Source organism: Dunckerocampus dactyliophorus, chromosome 15 (genome assembly GCF_027744805.1).
Source record: "Dunckerocampus dactyliophorus isolate RoL2022-P2 chromosome 15, RoL_Ddac_1.1, whole genome shotgun sequence".
In the NCBI taxonomy this organism is placed as follows: Eukaryota; Metazoa; Chordata; class Actinopteri; order Syngnathiformes; family Syngnathidae; genus Dunckerocampus; species Dunckerocampus dactyliophorus.
This window is the reverse complement of record NC_072833.1, coordinates 14,339,304-14,359,169: the sequence shown is the minus strand read 5'-3', so window position 1 is coordinate 14,359,169 and position 19,866 is coordinate 14,339,304. Positions and strand designations below refer to the sequence as shown.

The 19,866-nt window shown below is 44.5% G+C and overlaps 2 protein-coding genes across 22 annotated transcripts in view; both read left to right on the top strand.

Annotated features, from left to right (window-relative positions):
- Window positions 1-10,871, top strand: part of dennd4c (DENN/MADD domain containing 4C) — a 30,856-nt gene extending 19,985 nt beyond the window's left edge. For 2 of the 6 annotated variants that reach the window (XM_054752611.1, XM_054752612.1), the window contains 22 exons: window positions 75-299; window positions 1,362-1,507; window positions 1,695-1,733; window positions 1,896-2,026; window positions 2,506-2,638; window positions 2,726-2,932; window positions 3,010-3,138; window positions 3,219-3,366; window positions 3,436-3,534; window positions 3,632-3,745; window positions 4,501-4,632; window positions 4,701-5,716; window positions 5,793-5,979; window positions 6,064-6,161; window positions 6,231-6,406; window positions 7,944-8,096; window positions 8,178-8,370; window positions 8,445-8,555; window positions 8,646-8,979; window positions 9,054-9,210; window positions 9,761-9,825; window positions 9,907-10,871. In XM_054752611.1, coding sequence (XP_054608586.1) covers window positions 75-299; window positions 1,362-1,507; window positions 1,695-1,733; window positions 1,896-2,026; window positions 2,506-2,638; window positions 2,726-2,932; window positions 3,010-3,138; window positions 3,219-3,366; window positions 3,436-3,534; window positions 3,632-3,745; window positions 4,501-4,632; window positions 4,701-5,716; window positions 5,793-5,979; window positions 6,064-6,161; window positions 6,231-6,406; window positions 7,944-8,096; window positions 8,178-8,370; window positions 8,445-8,555; window positions 8,646-8,979; window positions 9,054-9,210; window positions 9,761-9,825; window positions 9,907-10,043 — 4,130 coding nt within the window. In that variant the 3' untranslated portion in view covers window positions 10,044-10,871. The remainder of the gene's footprint in view (window positions 1-74; window positions 300-1,361; window positions 1,508-1,694; window positions 1,734-1,895; window positions 2,027-2,505; window positions 2,639-2,725; window positions 2,933-3,009; window positions 3,139-3,218; window positions 3,367-3,435; window positions 3,535-3,631; window positions 3,746-4,500; window positions 4,633-4,700; window positions 5,717-5,792; window positions 5,980-6,063; window positions 6,162-6,230; window positions 6,407-7,943; window positions 8,097-8,177; window positions 8,371-8,444; window positions 8,556-8,645; window positions 8,980-9,053; window positions 9,211-9,760; window positions 9,826-9,906) is intronic. The other 4 variants (XM_054752615.1, XM_054752616.1, XM_054752613.1 and 1 more) reach the window with 4 other exon arrangements.
- A 7,347-nt stretch (window positions 10,872-18,218) lies between these two features.
- Window positions 18,219-19,866, top strand: part of LOC129194612 (adhesion G protein-coupled receptor L3-like) — a 197,573-nt gene continuing 195,925 nt past the window's right edge. For all 16 annotated transcript variants that reach the window (XM_054799784.1, XM_054799789.1, XM_054799783.1 and 13 more), the window contains exon 1: window positions 18,219-18,492. The gene's annotated coding sequence lies outside the window, so the exon portion shown is untranslated. The remainder of the gene's footprint in view (window positions 18,493-19,866) is intronic.

Here is a 19,866-nt window from a genome sequence, read left to right as displayed (position 1 = left end):
ACAGTTCACCTCTGGGAGTATTACATTTGAACTGGTTTGAATAAACAGATAAATAGCTCAGATTTGCTTTGCAGTTTCAGTCCGGCCTACAGCACAGACGGGCTCGGCAGTGGACATGACCCCCATTGAGGCCGACTTCACCTGGCACAAGAAGAAGACGGCCCTGGAGATGGAAATCCAGGAGGCCTTCCTGCGCTTCATGGCTTCCATTCTGAAGGGCTACCGCTCCTACCTCAAACCCATCACCCAGGCGCCATCAGAGAAGGCCACAGCCGCCGACTCCCTCTACGACCTGCAAGGTAAAACAGACGTTGCGTCGTCATGGTAACGATCCGTCATAGCAGTCTTGATGTACTTTAGTGATTTTGTGAAAGTGCAGTCTACTGATTTTCCTGCATGTATTGACTTGAATTAGCTGAAGTGTTTTAGAAAATCAATGACCAATTTTCTAGACTAAAATAAGAACTGCTCAGACTGCTGATTATTTTCTGTCACACTGATCAATTGACAGACCTGCCACCATGTAAAAAAATGTTGTGCTCGGTACTGCACTTTGACACTTGAATACGATTGTGCACTTTTTTGCTCTCCAGGTACACATTTTGTTGCATTTAGCCAGTTCAGTTCAGTCTCTGAAACCACGCTCTTGTGTCAAGGTATCAGCGCATGATACATCGGCTTGCTCCTCTCCTCGCTAACCATCTTTCATAGTGTGACGTGCACCTCCAAAAAAATCTAAACTCTTGCTGCGGCGGCGCGAATCGTAAAGGCTGTGTCTGGTTGGTTTGTAGAACATTATTTCTTGGGTGTATACAACTCAGCCTACTTCTTCAAACGCCTTCTCCTCCAATTGTGGATACATTTGTAATAAAAACACAGCAATAAGCTGCAATAGCACTGCTCTTTTTAATGACTATGACTGACTATCACTCACTCGCGACGACCAAAGCTAAATAGTTGACTAGAGTTGTGGTTGTTCACAGAGTTCACACCACATCTTGCGTTCAGCCCTGACCAGATATAACATCTATCTACAGCCTGCGGCTTGTTTTTTTAGTGGCCCACGGCACATTGTACAAATAAAATTAAAGCAAAAAAAATACAGCAAAAGGCATAACGTAATGAGAAAAGCTGAAATGTTTATACCCTTAACTAATAATAACACAGAGCTTTGTTTTTAAAAATGTTTTGGGATTCTTTTTCTGTGTGTGTGTGTGGTGGTGGTGGTGGTGGTGGTGGGGGCGAGGGGGTATTTATAAAGTCTCCCAAGTTTGGCAAGTCTGAATTTAGTCCCAAATAGCCCTAATGGCAATGTGCTGACCTTTTTATTCAATCATCTGAGCAAATCTCTTTTCTTGCAGGTTTTCTCAAAAGCAGAGACCGTGCTCACCAGAAGTTCTACTCGCAGCTCACCAAGACCCAAATATTCATCCGCTTCATCGAGGAGTGCACTTTTGTCAGCGACAAGGATACCGGTTTGGCCTTTTTTGACGACTGTGTCGAGAAGGTGACACATCAGTTTGTGCACTCTTGTTTAATTTTTCCTCTGTCTGACCTGGGTTCCCTTCCACATCCAAGCTTTGGTTTTATTCCAGATTTATTGCAAAATTAACATTTAATCTGCTGGGAGACTAAGGTAGCTGAGGTTTTCTCTGATTCATTCTGTTGCCTTTTGCTCTTTCTACCTCACACAGCTTTTTCCATCTGATAAAATCACCGAGAAGGGCACCAAGGTAATTGCCTACTCTGTAATTAAATCTGTCTCTTGAAAATGAATAACCATTTCACCTCTTTATTGAAGTTGCATTAACATTTCTGCTTTTCAACCACAGTGAATGTTTGTCCTCTTCCATTTGAGAGGATTTTAGTGTCTCATCTTTTGCTCCTTGTCGCAGGTGGAAGGAGAGTCATCGGAGGACACCAGACTGCTTGAGCTGGACGAGTCACAGAAGAGTGAGCACACTGTCTTTGTGATGCCTCCCGAACCCCCAGCGGAGGACGGACACGAAGCGCCCAACAGATACACGTGAGGCCTCCTTTCTAACTGCACTCACTCAAACTCTTATACAGTATATACCCTCAATAACAGAGCTTTAATTGGAAGCAGGCAATCATTGTAGAAATGTCAAAACTCTGTATGTATATAACAAGTTAACTTTTTAACTGTGATAATGATTTGGAGTGCATGAGAATGTGGAAAGGAAAACTCTATTAACAAGCGTATTGCACAACACAGCAGCAACGGAACCAACGTTGTAAAAGCGGTACTTCTCAGCCAGCATTAATAGCACTGATGAGATCACTGTAAACAACAGGACAGCAAGTGTAACATGCATGAGTTTCACACCAATAACTGAGTAGCAGCATTTTCAAAGCTGGATGCTGACCAATTGTGATACTTAAAATGCAGCTACTGCCGTCTTGTGGCATAAATGACATCATGAGGTTGCCTACATTCACGGCTGTTGATGCCCATGTTTTGGACCATTCCCTCTGACCCTCCAGTTACAAAGGTTTCCCCCGGCTGACGATGGCGCTGTTTGACCGTCCCCGTGAGTTACGGCCCGCAATCAGCAGAGGAACAGCGGGCGCCAGTCTCTCCAGCAGTCCTGCTCTACTCGCCAAGCGGACCAAGCAGGTGAAGACAGCATTCCCAGGCTTTCTCCTCCTCAAACGCACCTCACAAGTATCATTGTAATGTCTGCTCTGCCCCCACCACCACCAGGAGATCAAACTGGCCTACAAGATGGCAAAGCGCTTTTACTCGGACCCGCAGCTGTGGGCTCGCTGTTTGTTCAGCCACTGTTACAGCCTGTGGTTCATCTGCCTGCCAGCTGCGCTATGCCTGGCCAAGTCTAAGAGCCGCGCCATGCAGCAGGCATACAATGTCCTTTTAAAGATGAGAACGACTGAGGTGGAGGTGTTGGATGAGGTTTGTCTCATCCAAATGTCTCGTGCAGTTTACATTACACATCAAATTCATTTTTGTGTTACCCTTGTGGCTCTCAGGTGTGTTACAGAGTGGTCATGCAGCTCTGTGGCGTTTGGGGTCTTCCCGTCATGGCCGTGCGAGTGCTGGTTGAGATGAAGAAAGCTGGCATTCATCCCAATGCCATCACATATGGATACTACAATAAGGTCCTACCTGTAGATTGTAAAGCATAATACAGACGCCACACAGACAGTTCCACAGCTGAGCACGTGCGCTTTCTCTATAGGCGGTCTTAGAGAGCCCGTGGCCAAGCAGAAACCGTAGTGGCCTCTTTATGTGGACCAAGCTGCGCAACGTGCTGCGTGGGGTGGCTCAGTTCAAGAAAGCTGTTAACCAATCTTCATCTAGGAAGAAAACCACATTGTCAAGCACAGGTGACGGTAGCCTTGGCAGGTTGCACTAAATGCGATCACGTTCATCAATATTGTTCTGATTTACTGTAGAAGGGCCATCCTTGAACCGTTTGAGCCACTGCAGCGCCGACAGCTCGGGAGAAGTCAACATGGAGGAGCACCTGACCGCAGACAAGCCTTGTCACACAAGTACAACACCTAACAATCATACATCACACCTTCATTAAGGATGTATTGAAGTAATGTTTACTCTGTGTGTGTCTGCCTGTCTGTCTGTCAACCACAGGTAGCCAGTCTGATCAAGGCTACGGCTCCAAGGATGAGCTGCATCAGGAACTGCCTGAGTCGTTGCATACAGCAGCAGCTGATGAGAGAAGCAAAGCTAAAGCACAACATAATGGTATGTATGTCCCAAAAAGACAATTGTCATAACAACTAAGCCCTAAATGCCTCGTTTAAATGTGCCAAACTTCATGTTTACTTCCTGCTTTGATGTGGCAAGCAAGGATGCAAAGTAATGGTGCCCTCTGTTGGTTGGTTCTTATTTTTTTCCATTTACAAAAGGACAGAGCAAATCCATGAACACTTACATGTAAATATGCCAGAATTAACCCAAAGGCTCTTTTACATCTGTAGTCCCTAAGACAATGAAAAAACACCAAACCGTCACACAGTAGAACTGTGTGACAATGACTACATGGATAATGAAATAAAACACAATAACAACATACAATAATAAGATAAAGTATTATAGTAAAATGAATGGTCACAGATCTGGTTCCTCTTAATCCATAGTTTGAGATGGATTTTAAATGAATTGAAGGTAGTAGAGTCTCTTATACCTGTAGAAACTGGGATGGTGTTCCAAATTCCTGTTATTATGACTGATAACACCTGTTGGCTGAATGTTGTGTGTCTGTAAGGTATTACACAGTTACCTCTGGTGGAGGCTCTGGTTACCTTTCCACTCATGAAGGATTTCATCTTAATAAAGTCACCCAAAGGTGGTGGAACAAGTTTCCAAGTAGTAAAGCCCCCTATTGCATTGTCACACCAGGGTTCCGAAATAGACATTTTAAGGGTGACACCCCTAAGTACAATTAAGTTGTTATTGTCATGTTCTTGTTGGTGCATTGATGTGTATTTTTAAATCAGAAGGTGACATTTCCGGATCAGTGGATTGTGCTGTCGCAGTGGCAGATCCCGCCAGTCCTGTCGATGCTCCCTCGTCTGTCCCCAGTATAGTGAAATTGTCCACAGGGAGCCTTGATGCTGGCAGGGAATCAGGTGAGTCAAAGAGAGATGGCAGAGGCGACAGTGAATGTACAATATATTTCAATGTCCTACTTTTGCAGGTAAACTGTTCCGAAGGAAAAGCACGACTGATAACGTGTCTCTCCCCGATGACGACGTCTCAATTGAAGCTGGTGACATGGGAGCTCAGCCTCAGAAGCAGCGGCAGAAAGCCTTTGCCGAGCGCAGCCGCAGCTTCAGCGCTGAAACGCGGGCCGGGATGCTCTCTGAGAAAGGCGTAGACCACATGGCCAGCCAGCTGGGTGCAGACGCCCGCATCTTGGCCGCTGCGCTCTCCACTGCACAGACCCTTTCCCCTGGCAGTGTGTCCAAAGCGGTCTTCCAGGACCTGGAGGAAGAGCCAGAAGACGATCAGGGCACGATTGTGAGGAAGCTACCCGATGAGGAAGCAGCATCAGAGGAAGGAAAACGACCTGAAGAAAAGATGGAGAAGCGGGAGAGGAAACGTACTGAAACAAGCGAGGTGGAGGTGGGGGCGGATCCTCTTTCCCTCCTGGTGTCAGAGGGCGAAGAGTCGGCGTCTGTCACCAGCCAGGAGCCTCCTCGCTCCATGCCCACAGTGGTGTCCCGCAACCTGGCCGAGGAGATCGAAATGTACATGAACCTACAAAGTCCGCTGGGCATCAAGTCCTCCAGCATGGAGCTCAAGCAGCCGCAGGATGAGTCCGCCGATGCCCCACAGTCCAAACAACCTCTGGAGCGCAGGTCCAGTCTTCCCGCACCTCCACCGAAAACTCCGACAGGGTCGCCAGCAGACACACCCAAACGTAGCCCCTCCGCTGTCACTCGCTCGAAGACGTTCGCGGCAAAGACGAAGCCGGCCGTCAGCAAAGCCGTTAGTCCTGCTGTGAGATCGTCGTCACTGACGGCACTTGTCAAGTCCTCCCAGGGGGGCTCACTGGGGTCGGTCATCAACTCCATCTCAGGCATCAAGATGGACAACTTGTTGTCTGGACCTAAAATTGATGTGCTCAAGTCCGGAATGAAGCAGGCAGCCAATGTGGCCAGCAAAATGTGGGTGGCTGTCGCTACAGCGTACTCCTACTCCGACGATGAGGTGCGTGTCGTGAAAGATTATTGCCAATGTTTTACACCATCTCTCTTACTTTATAGAATCTGTATTTCTCCTGCAGGAAGAGCAGGTTCCAAGCGGAGGTGGTTTCCCTGCCCGCCTGGATGAACACATGTTGATGGATGTAGACGACAGTCCAGAGGGAGGGGCCATCCCAGGATTGGTGGCCAACGGTCTCAACCAGAGCTGCACCAGCATCGGCAGCAGCAGCGGCAGCAGTGACACCGGAAGAGGGACGCAGCTAACACGTAGGCAGCAACTCTAAATCTGAATCTAAAGAAAGTGTTAATGATGGCCATTAAGAGGTTGTCAAATCCTTCATTTACCTGCAGTTGCGACCCCTGGGCGATCTGGCAGGGCTCCTGACTCAGAGCAAGGCTCCTCGCACCACGCCTCCTCTTCCAGCATCTTCCAGAGCTACGCACTTGAGGTTCAAATCACAGAAAAAACCTCACGTTGTCGTTTGCAGACTTTCATTTCAGCCGCGTCTTCCTGACAGGTGCTGATGTCCAGCTGCTCCCAGTGTCGCTCTTGTGAGGGGCTGGTGTACGACGAAGAGATCATGGCGGGATGGACGGCCAATGATTCCAACCTTAACACTAGTTGTCCGTTCTGTCGTGCAGCCTTTCTGCCCCTGCTGCATGTGGAGTTTCATGACTTGCGTGCGGCGACCGGGTACGAATGTGCACCAGTACACATAAATGCTCTAGTGCGGGGAATTTGATTTCTCTAAACTGAAAACAGGACGGCGCTTTAATTGGAAGCAGGCAATAATTACAGGCTGGTTACATACAGTACCAGTCAAACGTTTGGGTACACATTCTCATTCAATATCATGACCAAGTGACTCCAAACTTTGTACTGGTACTGTATAACAAGGACATTTTTAAATTTTAATCATGATTTGGGCTGCATGAGAAAGTGGAAAGGAAAGTGTAGCTCTTTTTGACAACGTTCTTATTTATTAACAAGTATAGTGCGACAACACAGCAGCAACAGAACCAATGTTGTAATAGTGGTAAGGCACAAACTACTCAGCCAACATTAATAGTACTGATGATGAGTTCATTGCAAACAACAGTACGGCAAGAGTAACATTCATGACCTTCACACCAGCAGATGACTAGCAACATTTAAAGTGGATGGGGAGGTGGCGAAAGCTGCAAAAAAAAAAAAAAAAAATCAAGAGGTTGCCTACAGCCACAGTTGTTAGAAGGGACCTATTATACTAATTGTCTGGCGTTTCTATTGTGTTCTGGACTCCTATAGACACACAATAACCACCACAGAAAGCTTTCTAGATCTTCCACTCTGCACCTCTTCCTGCAGTGTTTCCTGCCTCCCGCTCTGTGTAATTTACTCCACCCCAGTCCTCCTCCAGGTACGCCTCCCCCCTAGCCCACTCCGCTGTGATTGGTCACACTCCCAAGCGCGCCCAAGGATTTCCAGACAGCTGCCGAACCCTTTTTGTCTGATTACTTACACAAAATAAACAGTTAGGACACTGATAAATTGTTACTTACGGCTTGCTCTTCTGACTCTTCAACACCACCAGGTAACGTTGGAAAGGCGTTGGACTTCAGCAACAGTTTGGAGGATATTCCAGCTTCGAATTGTCCCATGTTTACAAAACAGTCCCATGTGAAGTGCCGTGAAGTGAGCATATTTTTGTCTTGCTGGACGGGAATCAGCTACTCCAACCACTTCTGCCTGATGCTTGCCTCTTTAGGCAACCCAAACAAACATTTCCTGGGATCCGTGCATGCTAACACGGTAAACAGAGCAGAGGGAAGCAGAGCGGTGGGAGGGCAGGCCTACTGCGTTTGCCCGGACATGCTTGTATAAGGAAGTCCAGGTTGCATTGACGTCAGTAGAACTCTTGTGTTTTAAAAAACTCTGTAAAACACAGCGTGCAGAGCCGTCCAAAACTGCTTTCAGGGCTCACTTCGAAATGCGCAAACCTCATTATGTGACGCGTTGGCATCGTTTAACACGAGAATACGACATTGTAACATTGTAACATTGTAACATTGTAACAACAATAATGAAATGGTCTTTGACCCAGCACTAATTAGAGACCCCAGCTGTGATTTGCTGTAGACCCACACTCCCCGACTACAGGAGACTCAGCTTGTTAACTGATTAGAGGCGTTAATCAGAGCATTTTCCTGTAAATCAAAAGTTCCGTAATTTTTGGTCATTCTTGATTCAGGTTCTACATGAATCCCAGTGCCTCAGGAGACAGTATTCACAGCACTAGTGGACAACCCACAGCTCACAGTGACATGAAGACACAGGACCTCGTTGATTTCCCCACAGAGGAACAAAGAGAGACTCTGGATAACTGTCCTGGAACCCATAAGAGGTACTTACTAAAGCGCCTCTTCATGTAGTCACCTGAATTAACGCCTCACCACAAGTCACCATCTTCCTGTTGTGTCTCTAGCCTGATTCCAGAACCAGTGCAGTCAGACCCGCTGGGCCTGCTGGAGCACCAGTCGTCGGGCAAGAAATGTGGTGGCACGTCGCTCACACGCAGCAACAGCGTCGGCGGCCCACTGCAGGGCCTGGACTCATGTCTTGGACCCGGCCATGGGGTCTCCACCACCAGCCTCCCCTGTAGCCTGCACGAGGTGTCGGTAGGTCTCTAAAGAAACTAACCCAACCTGCTTTGTAATGCATGTCGCTTAGCCTCAGTGTTAACGGCCAACAGGATGGAATGACTGCAACCAGGCCGAACCCCAAGCCTGTGTCAGTGCCGTACCTTAGCCCATTGGTGCTGCGCAAGGAACTGGAGACCCTTCTGGAGAATGAAGGAGATCAGGTGATAAACCTTAAATTCTCACACACACACTCACGGACATGCATGTTCATCCTTTACTGTTTCAAAACTGATTGAATGTGACCTCAACAGGTCATTTACACCCACAAGTTCCTTAGCCAGCATCCCATCATCTTCTGGAACCTCGTGTGGTATTTCCGCCGTTTAGATCTTCCCAGTCACCTGCCCGGCCTCATACTGACCTCCGAACACTGCAACAATGGAGCGCAGGTTCTATGCATCCATAACTCTGCCCTCATTATGGTTCTTTTACAGTCCTTTCAACCACTAAAGCAAGTGTCTGTGCAGCTTCCTCTGACATCACTGTCCCAGGACAGCAAGCAAGTGTACATCCAACTGTTGTGGGACAATATCAACCTGCACCAGGAAGCAGGAGAACCCCTCTACCTGCTTTGGAGGACCTTATGTGGGTGAAAATGGGATAGCTGATGCTGGTGTTTCATTCAAGATAATTTCTCCATGTGTTTTTTTTTTTTCCAGTGGAAAAGAAGGGGACGTTGGCGCCGACGGATCACCAGGAAATCCGTACGCTCCTCAATACCATTGTCCGAAACATCCAGACCAACGATGTGTACGGGCCCATCAACCTGCTCATCCGAGAGATAAAAAGGCGTCCAGATGGCATCAAGCGGCAGAGGTACGCCTCACTGTTTATGTTCAAAAGTAGGGCTGTTTGTATAAGCTAACTCTTTTACTCCTGAAGGGTGGCAACGTGCACCGTAATGCACCACTGTTGTGTTGCCCGCGCTTTTATTATGGCATACATAACGCCGTGGCGCCTGTAATCAAACCCCGTAAGTCAGACTGACTTGGAATTTCCCACACAGCACAATGCACGCTACAAAACATCCACTGTAACTTTACGGGAGGAGTGTCTGAACTTCTTCCACATAGGGCCACATACAAAAAAATTAAAGCATGCAGGGGCCACTTTGATATTTGATATGTTATGAATGTGAGGTGGACCAAGAAAATAAACAGCTGCAGGCCACAAATGACCCCCGGACCACCTCATCACCACAAACGTACTGAGGATTTTTGTATTACATGTGTGCTAGCATGTCGTCCAAAGCATTTTGTCCACAACCCATAGGGGGCGCCACACGTGATTGACAGTGGAAACACTCTCAATGCAGTTATTTGAAATACTTTGCATATGACTGTGTCATGTTTGTTATTTCCTCAAGGAGTACTTATAGAGAAATATTGTTTCTCTCACTTGTGGCCTTGGGACGGGAGAACATTGACGTTGGTGAGCGGATGCAGCATCATACCACCGTTTATTATTACATTTGTATTATTCTGTTAGTCTCACTCGAGTGTCATTTCTCAGAGGCCTTCGACAGGGAGTACCTGGTGGCCTACGAGGAGCTTAGCGCAGAGCAGCTCAAATCTCTGGAACGTATCGACCGGCCGCCCAGCGCCAGCGTGCAGCGGTGCCTCAGATGTTTTGGCACCCCATTCATCTAGTCTGTTATTATCGGGACACCTCCACGGTACACCCCGCGGGGATGCAACTTTTTCCCTGAACTGTTGGCCTAAAGTGTGTGTGTGTGTGTGTGTGTGTGTGGCGTCTTTAGCGCTTGTTGTATGTACTTTTCAAGTGTCTTATTGCCTGATGCTGACTGTTCTTAGTGCACTTTCTAAAACAAAAAACAAAAAAAACTCAAACTCATGTACATATTTTTTTTTAAAGGGGGGCACACACTTTTTGCTGCCTTTCCTGTTTGATTCAAGTCTTAATGAATTTTCAGTGCCTTGTTAGTGGTATGTACACGTGCAGGGAGTCGGACCTGTGATTTGTGTAAATATGTGTCGGCAGCATGAACAGGAGAAGTTGCAGACAATCGTTAATTCAAACACACGGTGGGCATGTTCGCCTTTTATGTTATTCACTCCTGCTATTCCTGACTCAGAGTTGATGTATGGTGTTTTTTTTTTGTTTTTTTTTTTACAGTTTCCTCACAGCAGCGTTGCTCGAGGCTTTTCATTACTGCTGTTTATTTTGAAAACATTCCAGGAAAGCATGGACAAAATCGAACATCCCATCATCCCACAGTCTTAACATGTTTGTCCTCCGAAACAACCAAACATAAAGAGTTTCTCTATTTATTTTTGTACAATTGACATGCAGTCCGTGTTTTTTAATGACTAATAACCCCTTTAATGTGTTATGAGATTAAAACCTGTACTAATTAAAAAAAACTAAAAATAAAATAGTGATCTCTCATTGTCCTGTGGAAAGGAATGTAATGTCTACACACAAGTGTGCTGCAATAAAACAATTATGAGACCAGACTGAAAGTAAAATGTCGTTTCTATCGTACAGTATACTGAGGAACTAAGGCACATACATTTTGACTAATTACTGAGGAACTAATGAGTAGTGGTTAGGGTTAGGTAGGTTTGTTCCTCATTAACTACTGTATTTTGTGTATCTTTTGTGTTACCGACCTTTTTTCTACATAGGCGAAGTTTTACATCTTTGATTTCAGCGTGTTTATATTTTTGTTGAGTGTATAGCACTCCGGCCTCAAAACTTGCAGTCAGGTGAACGAAGGTTAATATACCGTATGATGGTAAATCGGAATTACTGGAATTACAACAGGCAGGCAGTGTGGATTATGTTGACGCCGCTTGGAGAACCTGCTCCGACAACTAGCAGGGAAGCCGCCTACGACCGTTATATACATTTAAGCACACAGGAGATGAGATTTTTGTATGTCATTTGCAATTTATTAATGTACAAAATGTAAAACACAACTTGGCAACCATTTTTAACAATCAAAACCCTACAGAGTGACAGTAGTTAGACAGTTCGACCCAGTAGACCAATACCACTTGCAAGAGCAAGAGCAGTGCTAGATACAGTTGGCTCTGGGTGTGGCTCCTCAAGCTCGCCATCCTCATGGGCAAAAGCAGAGGCCTCTGTTTCCGCAATGCAACTACATTATTGTAATCAAAATAGAAGTGCCACCACCATTCCAAAATCAACACACATTATTAGTAACCAACATTTGAATCTATTTAAACGTAACTTCAAATGACTGAAGTGAGCATGTGACTGTGTGAGTAGTTTGTAGACATTTTTGACATTCTCTCTCCTGGCTACTTCCAACATGGGAACTGTGCTGATGCCGGCGCTGGGTTCTGTCCATCTGCCTTGTTTTTGCCTGATTTACTTCTATTTAGAAGTTGTTGCCGTTTAAAAATCAAAACTGAGGAAAAAAGGAAAAATGAATAAATGAGAAAAAGTAATAAAAGGGAGGGGGACAAGGTAAAAAAAAAACTCTGAAAAAGGAAGTGGAAGAAACAAAGGCAAAATCATTTCATGATCTTGAAAATTAGTATCGTTATCGGCAATACTAACTATGCATTTTCTGGGTATTGGGTCGATACAAATTTTGGGAGTATCGCCCATCCCAAGTACAAACAGGAACTGAAACGGTACAAACCACAACATTACAGCGCCCCGCGGTGGTCCAAAACGCCATTTTCCATTTCCAAGGCTCCACGGCTTGCACTGACTGGGACATTTTGCAGGGAGCTGACAGGGATTGGTGCTGGGATCGGGGAGCGCTAACAATACAGTGAAAGAAAGTGGTGATGATTCCACATTAAGGCAAAGTGTTTGTGGTGCTGCCTTCAAAGGAACGAAAGACATGTAAGGGGAGGAGAGATCCTGACGAGATTTGATCAGGGGCACCGCCCAGGAATTCTGGGTCCCATAGGAAAAACAATCACATTGGGCACCTCCTGGGCAGCTGTCACCACATCTCTATTTGGCCCTTGGAATTGTCCTAATGTTTCTTCCTAGAGGACACCCCTGTATACAGAGGCTACAGCACTTCACAGTGCTGGAGCAGGCGAGGCTGCTCTTTGCTTACCTTAGCTCTGCCGTTAACACAATATTCCTGGACAGACTGATAATTAAATGACTGGACTTCCTCTCAGACCTTGGACAGAGAGTCAGAGTGGGTCCTCTGCTGTACACGTTGTACATATGTGACTGTCAGCACCCACCCTGACAATGCTGGTCGGTAAAATACCACCGTGGTCGGCCACATCTCTGGTGGCGATGAGATGTGTGCAGCCAACACCTTGCTCCTGAGAACTGATCGATGAGGAACCTGTAGTCCATCACCATCACCATCAACGGGGAGTGTGTGGAGAGGCTGTCCACCTCTAAGTTCCTGGGCGCGCACGTGTGTGCAGACCGCCTGTGAAAGTCGAACACTCGGCAGTTCAGAAGCAGATCCAGCAGCGTCTTGACTTTTTTTTTTTTAAAAGCCTCAACAAAGTCAACCTGAGGAGGGCGCTGCTGACCATCTTTTACCACTGCTCCATTGAGAGAGCGCTGACGTACTGCAGTCGCGTGCTGTGCCGAGGTACACAGGAAGCAGTGGCTGTTCTAGCTATGGGCCATATCGGCAGTTGCCCTGGGCGCCATTCTCTAAGAGGCGCCACGAGGGAGAACGAGGGACGAGGGAGTGCTCATTTCCTCATCAAGTTGTGGGGGTGTGTGTTGAGGTAGAGGAACGATGCTGTTGGGGTGGGGGGTGTGTTATTCAACAACAGGTTGGACAAATTTATAAATAAGAATGAATTGCTCGCGGACAGCCACAACGGATAGAGCTAACATTTCACTAATCGAAATAACCGAGGAAATCATCAACGCTAAAGACCGCAGAAAGTGCATGCAGACCTGCAGTATTTATGGATCTGACAAAAGCTTTTGATACGATTAATCACAATATCCTAATTCAACAACTAAAAAGGTACGGAATCAGAGGGGTTCGTTTTGAACTGGGTAAAAAGCTACCTAGCAAACAGGAAGCATTGTGTGAAGCTAGGAGAATACACATCTGTGAGCTTAAATATACTGAGCGGCATACCACAGGGGTCAATACTGGGACCAAACTGTTCAATCTATACATTAATGACATTTGTAAAGTCACGGAAGACCTAAAGCTAGTATTATTTGCAGACGATACTACCGCATTTTGTTCTGGAGAAACCACACAAGAGCTAATAAAAAAGCCACAGATGAACTGACTACACTAAAAAGATGGGTTCAGGGATAGTCTGTTTTTATAAAACCAAGTAAAACTAAAATAATGCTATTTGGTAATAGCAGAAAGGATACTTATGCGCAAATATAATTGGATGGTGTGGATATTGGCATAATATATTTGGGGATCATAATAGATGATAATATGAGCTGGAAATATCACGTAAAACTTACAACTACAACTTCAAGTGGCAAGTTGTCACGTCTTGGCATGTCAGTGTTGTGTCGGCGACCCCAGAAGGCGGCCAGCAGGACCCAAATGCAGGTAGAATGTTGACTTTTTAATAAATAGCTGCTGTGCAGCAGCAGGGATCCAGGAATGACAGGTTGCAATAGCGAGTTATGCTAACACACGTGTCAGTAGAGGGCCGAGACGCTGCATGTTTTTTTTTTCTCCAACCGGTTTCGCCAGCAGGTAATTTAATTGATGAGCTCCTTCCCTCAAATTGGAGGAGGTGTTGATCATTAAAATCACCTGCTTTTAGCACGCACCTGAACTAAATACTGAGGACATAAAGTAGAGGCAGGTGCGCGTGATAAAAGAAAAGCAAATACAAAAACATGAAACGTCAATACAAAATAAGAGCATGAAAACAAGAACTAAGGCATAACAAGGGAACATAAACCAAACTGTCACGCGGGCTAACTCAGAGCGTGACAGAAATACCTCAATGTTCAAAATAAATTACCATTACATATAATATATTTTTAAATAAAAAAATCTGTGTCTTTATAAAGAAAAACTAGTAGTGAGAATTTGTGTTGTGTGGGGAGGAACAGCGTCAGTCCGCCCAAGGTGTCATTCAAGCCAGAACCTCCACTGACAAGAAGGCACGACAAAGGGTCATTAACACTGCCCCAAAAATCTCTCCCCTCCCTGAAGGACCTCTAAAGCACCCGTGATCTCAAAAGGGCACGCAGCATCCTGTGAGACCACAGACCCACCCAGAACCCCGGGTGGTTAAGGTGCTGCCCTCTGGCAGGTGATACAGGGCACTGAGGTCAAGGACAAACAGACTCTGGGGCAGCTTCTACTACAATGCAATCACAATAATTCATGAAAACTAATTTATGTGCCCTGCGATTGGCTGACGACCAGTCCAGGGTGTAGTCTGCTGGGATAGACTCCAGCATACCCCCGTGACCATGGATGGATGTATGTGAGTACTACAATAACCATGTGCAGTACACCACTGAATACTTGTGCAATAACATAGGTAAAGTCAGGTAAGGTCAAATATTCAATCAAATTCCTTGCTTTCTGCTCTACAAACACTTCATATTTTGACCGTACAGATACAGTATATGTATATATATACTATATAGCATTTTTTGTGTGTGTGTGGTTTTTTTTACGGTGTATGAACGCCATTACAGGCCGAGCCCAGCGCTTTAAAAAGAACTGCATTGAAGTTGAGTGTCTACCTCTCTCTTCCCTCTCTCGTCTGTCTGCACCGCCCATTGTTCTCTGCGTCCTGATTGGCTGGAGACCGTTGTCAATCAGTTTCCTTCGTACCGTCCCGCCATGTCTCCTGCGTCATCGCTAGCTTGCTTGCTGGCTTGTAAATGAATCTTCGGTTCGTCCGCAGCCATGTGTTTGAACAAGGACGCAAAAACGCTACAGTACAGGAGTGAAATATGCGTGAGTGACGTAATAATTGATTGTGTTGATCGTTAAGGTTGATCGTTAAAATTCAAATGGAGGTTTGAACTTTTTTGAGAGTGTTTAACCAAGAGAGAAAAGTGTATAAAGTGTATGGTGAGGGGTTTTACAGCCGTAAAACATATATAATCATTGTAAAAAAATGAAGTTGGCTACTTCGCGGATTTCACTTATTGCGGGCTATTTTGAGAACCCGATAAATGAGGCAACACAGTAGTATTTTCATAGATACCCTTTTGCACCAACAAAAACAGTACCCCAATTATGTTGTACACTGCAATGACAATAAAGACCCTAACACGGCTGTTATCACAGTATCAAAATCTGATGTTGACGTATTGATACCATACTGCACGATATTATTGTGATATTTTGCCAATGATAACAAAACTATCATGATACATCAAGGCTGTGATATCACAGTATCAGTATCAGATGTCGGTGTATCAATACTGCAGATACGACATAAAATAAGCTCTCCTATTAGTTCTCTCTCAAAGGTCTCCCAAAACAGACGGCAAAAAGTCTTAGAAGGAATGTCCTGAAGAAGAAACAAAACATAGTGTGTACACTCGCTCGTGACTGTATGGGCGTTTTTTTTGAAAGCCCGATTCGGTGTGTGGTGGGTGTTTGTGTGGGGACGGTGATGTAAGGTTGAGGGTGAGCAGGCACGACTTACTGTTGTGTACTGTTACCTTTTATTATGAAATGTTTAGCGTCAGCCATGTCTTAGGCTACAGCTAGCTGTCTTGTTTTAATGTCCTCCGTCCATTTTCATCCACCCATGCGGACACCAGCCTAAGCAGGGACTTTCCTGTCTGAGGCCACCTCCTCTAGTTCCACCTGGGGTGGGGGACACCCACCATGGAGGTGTTCCCAGGTCAGTTAAGGGACATCATGGTCTACCATGAGGCCTCCCCCAGTGTTGGACATGCAAAATTGGGTACAGTGTTGGATGGTGGTTGGTTCAGTTGCCAAATCCACATATTTAGAAATGTCAGAGGAATCCATTTCTGTAGTTCCGCTTGGGGTGGGGGACACTCACTGTGGAAGTGTTCCCAGGGCATCTGTGAGGCATAGTCCCTCCTAGGTGTGCCCAGAACACCTTCCAGGGGAGCCACCATGCAGGATCCAGACATGAGACACTACCTATCACCGCAAAGCCGGGCCTGGGGAAGGGGTCACAGACAAGCACCCCATTTGACTCATCTCAAAGAACCCAAATGGGACCACTCCACCAGACTACAGGTAGCCAAACTGGGGCCTGGTGCTGGGCGGTGGCCACCAAAGTCATATCGTCAGTATACAGTATAAGTCTCCTCCCACCTTGTCTCCTTCCACCTGAAGTGAGGTGGAAGTCCCTCGTCTTGGTCTGACATGAGACCTCCCCGGGTCTTCCTCATGCCCAGCGAGCCACATGGGACCACCCCACTGCAGACCCACTACCTGCAGGTGCCCAAAAACCAAATCAGCGCATTTTATGCATTTTGCCTAAAATGCATGAGAGGATTAGCAAAAAGCTGTGATAAAGCATCCACCTCCCCCAAACACATTTAACACACAAACGCTCACAATGCATCGGGATAAACATTTGTTCGATTGTTGCAACACATTTCGTACAGCTGAAGGATACGTTCAGTAGGAGGGCACACAACAATGCCTGCAAGAACAAAACAACACGAGTAGATAATTACGTAACTGTGCTTTCTTGCGGAGAAACACATATACGCTGCAAACAGGCATCACGTAGTGGAACGCTGGACAACGGAGGGATCCAAAGCTGTTCCGCAGGCTGCATACATACGGGTGCAGGAACCACGTTGATATTTTACAGTTTGTAAACCGACACATGTACATTTTGAAGAAAAAACAGCTTGCATCTCAGCTTTGAAAGAAAAGTGAATTAATGATTGAGAAAATGAGTATTAGTATTATTAGTGTGAACTTTGCTTGCCTTACGTGACACTTTTTGGCCCTTTTCTGCATTTTTGCTGTTGTGTTTTTCCAAATACTTTCTTCATTGGCAATATTATGACTTTATTCCCGTAATATTTTGATGTTATTCTTGTAATATCATACCCTTTTTCCAAAAATGTAAACTTTATGATTTCTTTCTCACAATTTTATGGCTTTAAAAAAAATTACATATTTTTTTGCTTTAATATTTGAACAATTTTGTTCTAAAATTTCATTTTTTCCCCTCCTAAGATTACAACTTAAATCTCGTTTTTTTCACATATATTTTTTCTCTTAATATTACAGCCTCATTGTCCAAATATTTATTCATTTTTGTAAAATTGCTGCTGTTTTATTTTATTTTATTTTTTTTCCAAACACTTTTTTCTCGTAATATTATGACTTTATAGTCCTAATATTTCCATTTTATATTTGTAAAATGATTAGGGCTGTCACATTATTTTCATCAAATTAATCACAGTTTTCAAATGAATTAATCATGATTAATCACACTGGCAATTAAGTGTGAAATATGCCCTGTGTTTTATGAACAAAAAGATAAATGAAAGGACGCAATTTTATATATTTGTATGTATTAACAGCTCCAAATGAAAAAAAAATCACAAAAATGTTAATGTAATTAATTCAGTAAATGAGTTACCGCCCTTAACAAGCTGTTTTTGACAGTCCTAAAAATGACTGCTGTTTCTTCTCTCCATTTGCATTGTTGTTTTTTTGTAGGTTTTTTTCTTGTATGTGATGCAGGGCAATAAAAAAATACAGCCACGGGTCACACGTGGCCCCCGCGCCGCACTTTGGATACACCTGCTGTGGCGGATGAACAGTGCAGCTCTGGAGCATGCTATCTGGTGTTTGCTGCTAGGGGGCGCCCGAGTATACGCCAACAGCGCACTCCACTCCTCCCACTCCACTCTCTCACCTTTCCACCGCTCCTCTCTCTCTTTCTGTCTTTGCCGGATTGGACTCATCCGGTGTGCACGCAATTTTGTCCTCCAAGTCGTGCAGTTTGGAGACTCATTTCGGATCGTTGGGAATACTCTTTTGCTTTATTTTGTGAGGCGCGCACAGAAAAAGGACGCATTGTACCACAAGCCAGGAAGTGAGGATGTAAGACGCATGGATGTGGACCCCCCCCCATTCCTTCCCCTTGGAGATATTTTGGATTCCCCTTTTTTTTGGATCGAAAGGCTGAAACTGGAAGCGCGTTGGTGAGTGTGAAGCACAACAACAACAAGAACAACACTGCTCCATGCATTCATTCATACAATCCATGCAACGTTCTCCCATCTAATTGACATTAACGTGGGCTGGCGGTGCGTTCAGATGTAATGGGACATTTGCATTTCCTCGTGCTGCATTGACAGACTGGAACTTTCAGTGTCGTCCACTGTTCCATGATTGTGTGATGCTACAGGATATAACATACAGTATTCCAGCTTATATGAATCATCTGACGGCACAATCGACCGGATTCCACTCATTAAAGGCTAGAAAAAGTCATTTCATTCATCTTTTGACAGAATATAATGTCCAAATTGACTTGGGACTACAGATATGATGCCTTGGAAGTGTTCGTCTGGACTAAAATGGAGATTTAAAGGTAGCGGGATGCGGCATTTGCAGGAATAAAAGTACCACATAAGTAAATGTTGCAAAAACATAGTGTAAACGGAACAGAATCATTGGCATCTATTATATTCAGTTCGGTAATCATTCTTATGTGTAACCATCGACAATTTACCAAATTTAATAGTACATTTTCCATGAATTTTACACCGTAAATGAACTAAATTAATAAATAAAACCATTAGAATCACTTTGCACTCAAAATAAAGTCAACAAAATATCAGAGGTAAAGAAATATATTGGGAAATAAAAATAAAATCGGAATAAAAAAAATACTACATATCTCAAAGATAAAAGTACATAAATAAAAATGAACACGTAATAAAAAAAATCTAAAACACCTTTCAGCATGACATTGACAAGCAATATAAGGTCACTAAAATATTACCAAATAAATAAATGAGAAATAGAGTATTATCAAATAAATACATCTAAATAAAGTCAGCAAAATCTTCCAAATAAATAAACACAATAAAAACACTTACTAACAATACTAAATAACACAAATGCATGGATGAAAAAACACAAAACGATAAAAAGACTACCTAAAACAGACTCACTAAAGCAAAAATATTACTAATAAATAAGTATTGCTAACTAAAATGTATAAAATGCTTATATGGAGATCGTCGGATGCAACATTTGTGGGAGTAAAACAGAGAAAATGATTTCAATAATAATAATCCTCATTTATTCATGAACGACTGTATATTCAGCTACATTCATGGTAAAATACAGAAGAAAAATTGTACGTTTTATATATTATGTTCATTTGTGAATTAAATGCCCTTTTTGTGTGCACCTGGGACAGTAGCGGGTCATATATGGTCCACGTGCCGCAGGTTGACCACGCTTGAACCTTATGGCTCCTTATACATCACTTCAAAGGCTCCTCTCTTTCACGCTATGCTTTTTTTTAAACAGGCAGTGTATTGTGTTCCACTAATTCAGGTTAA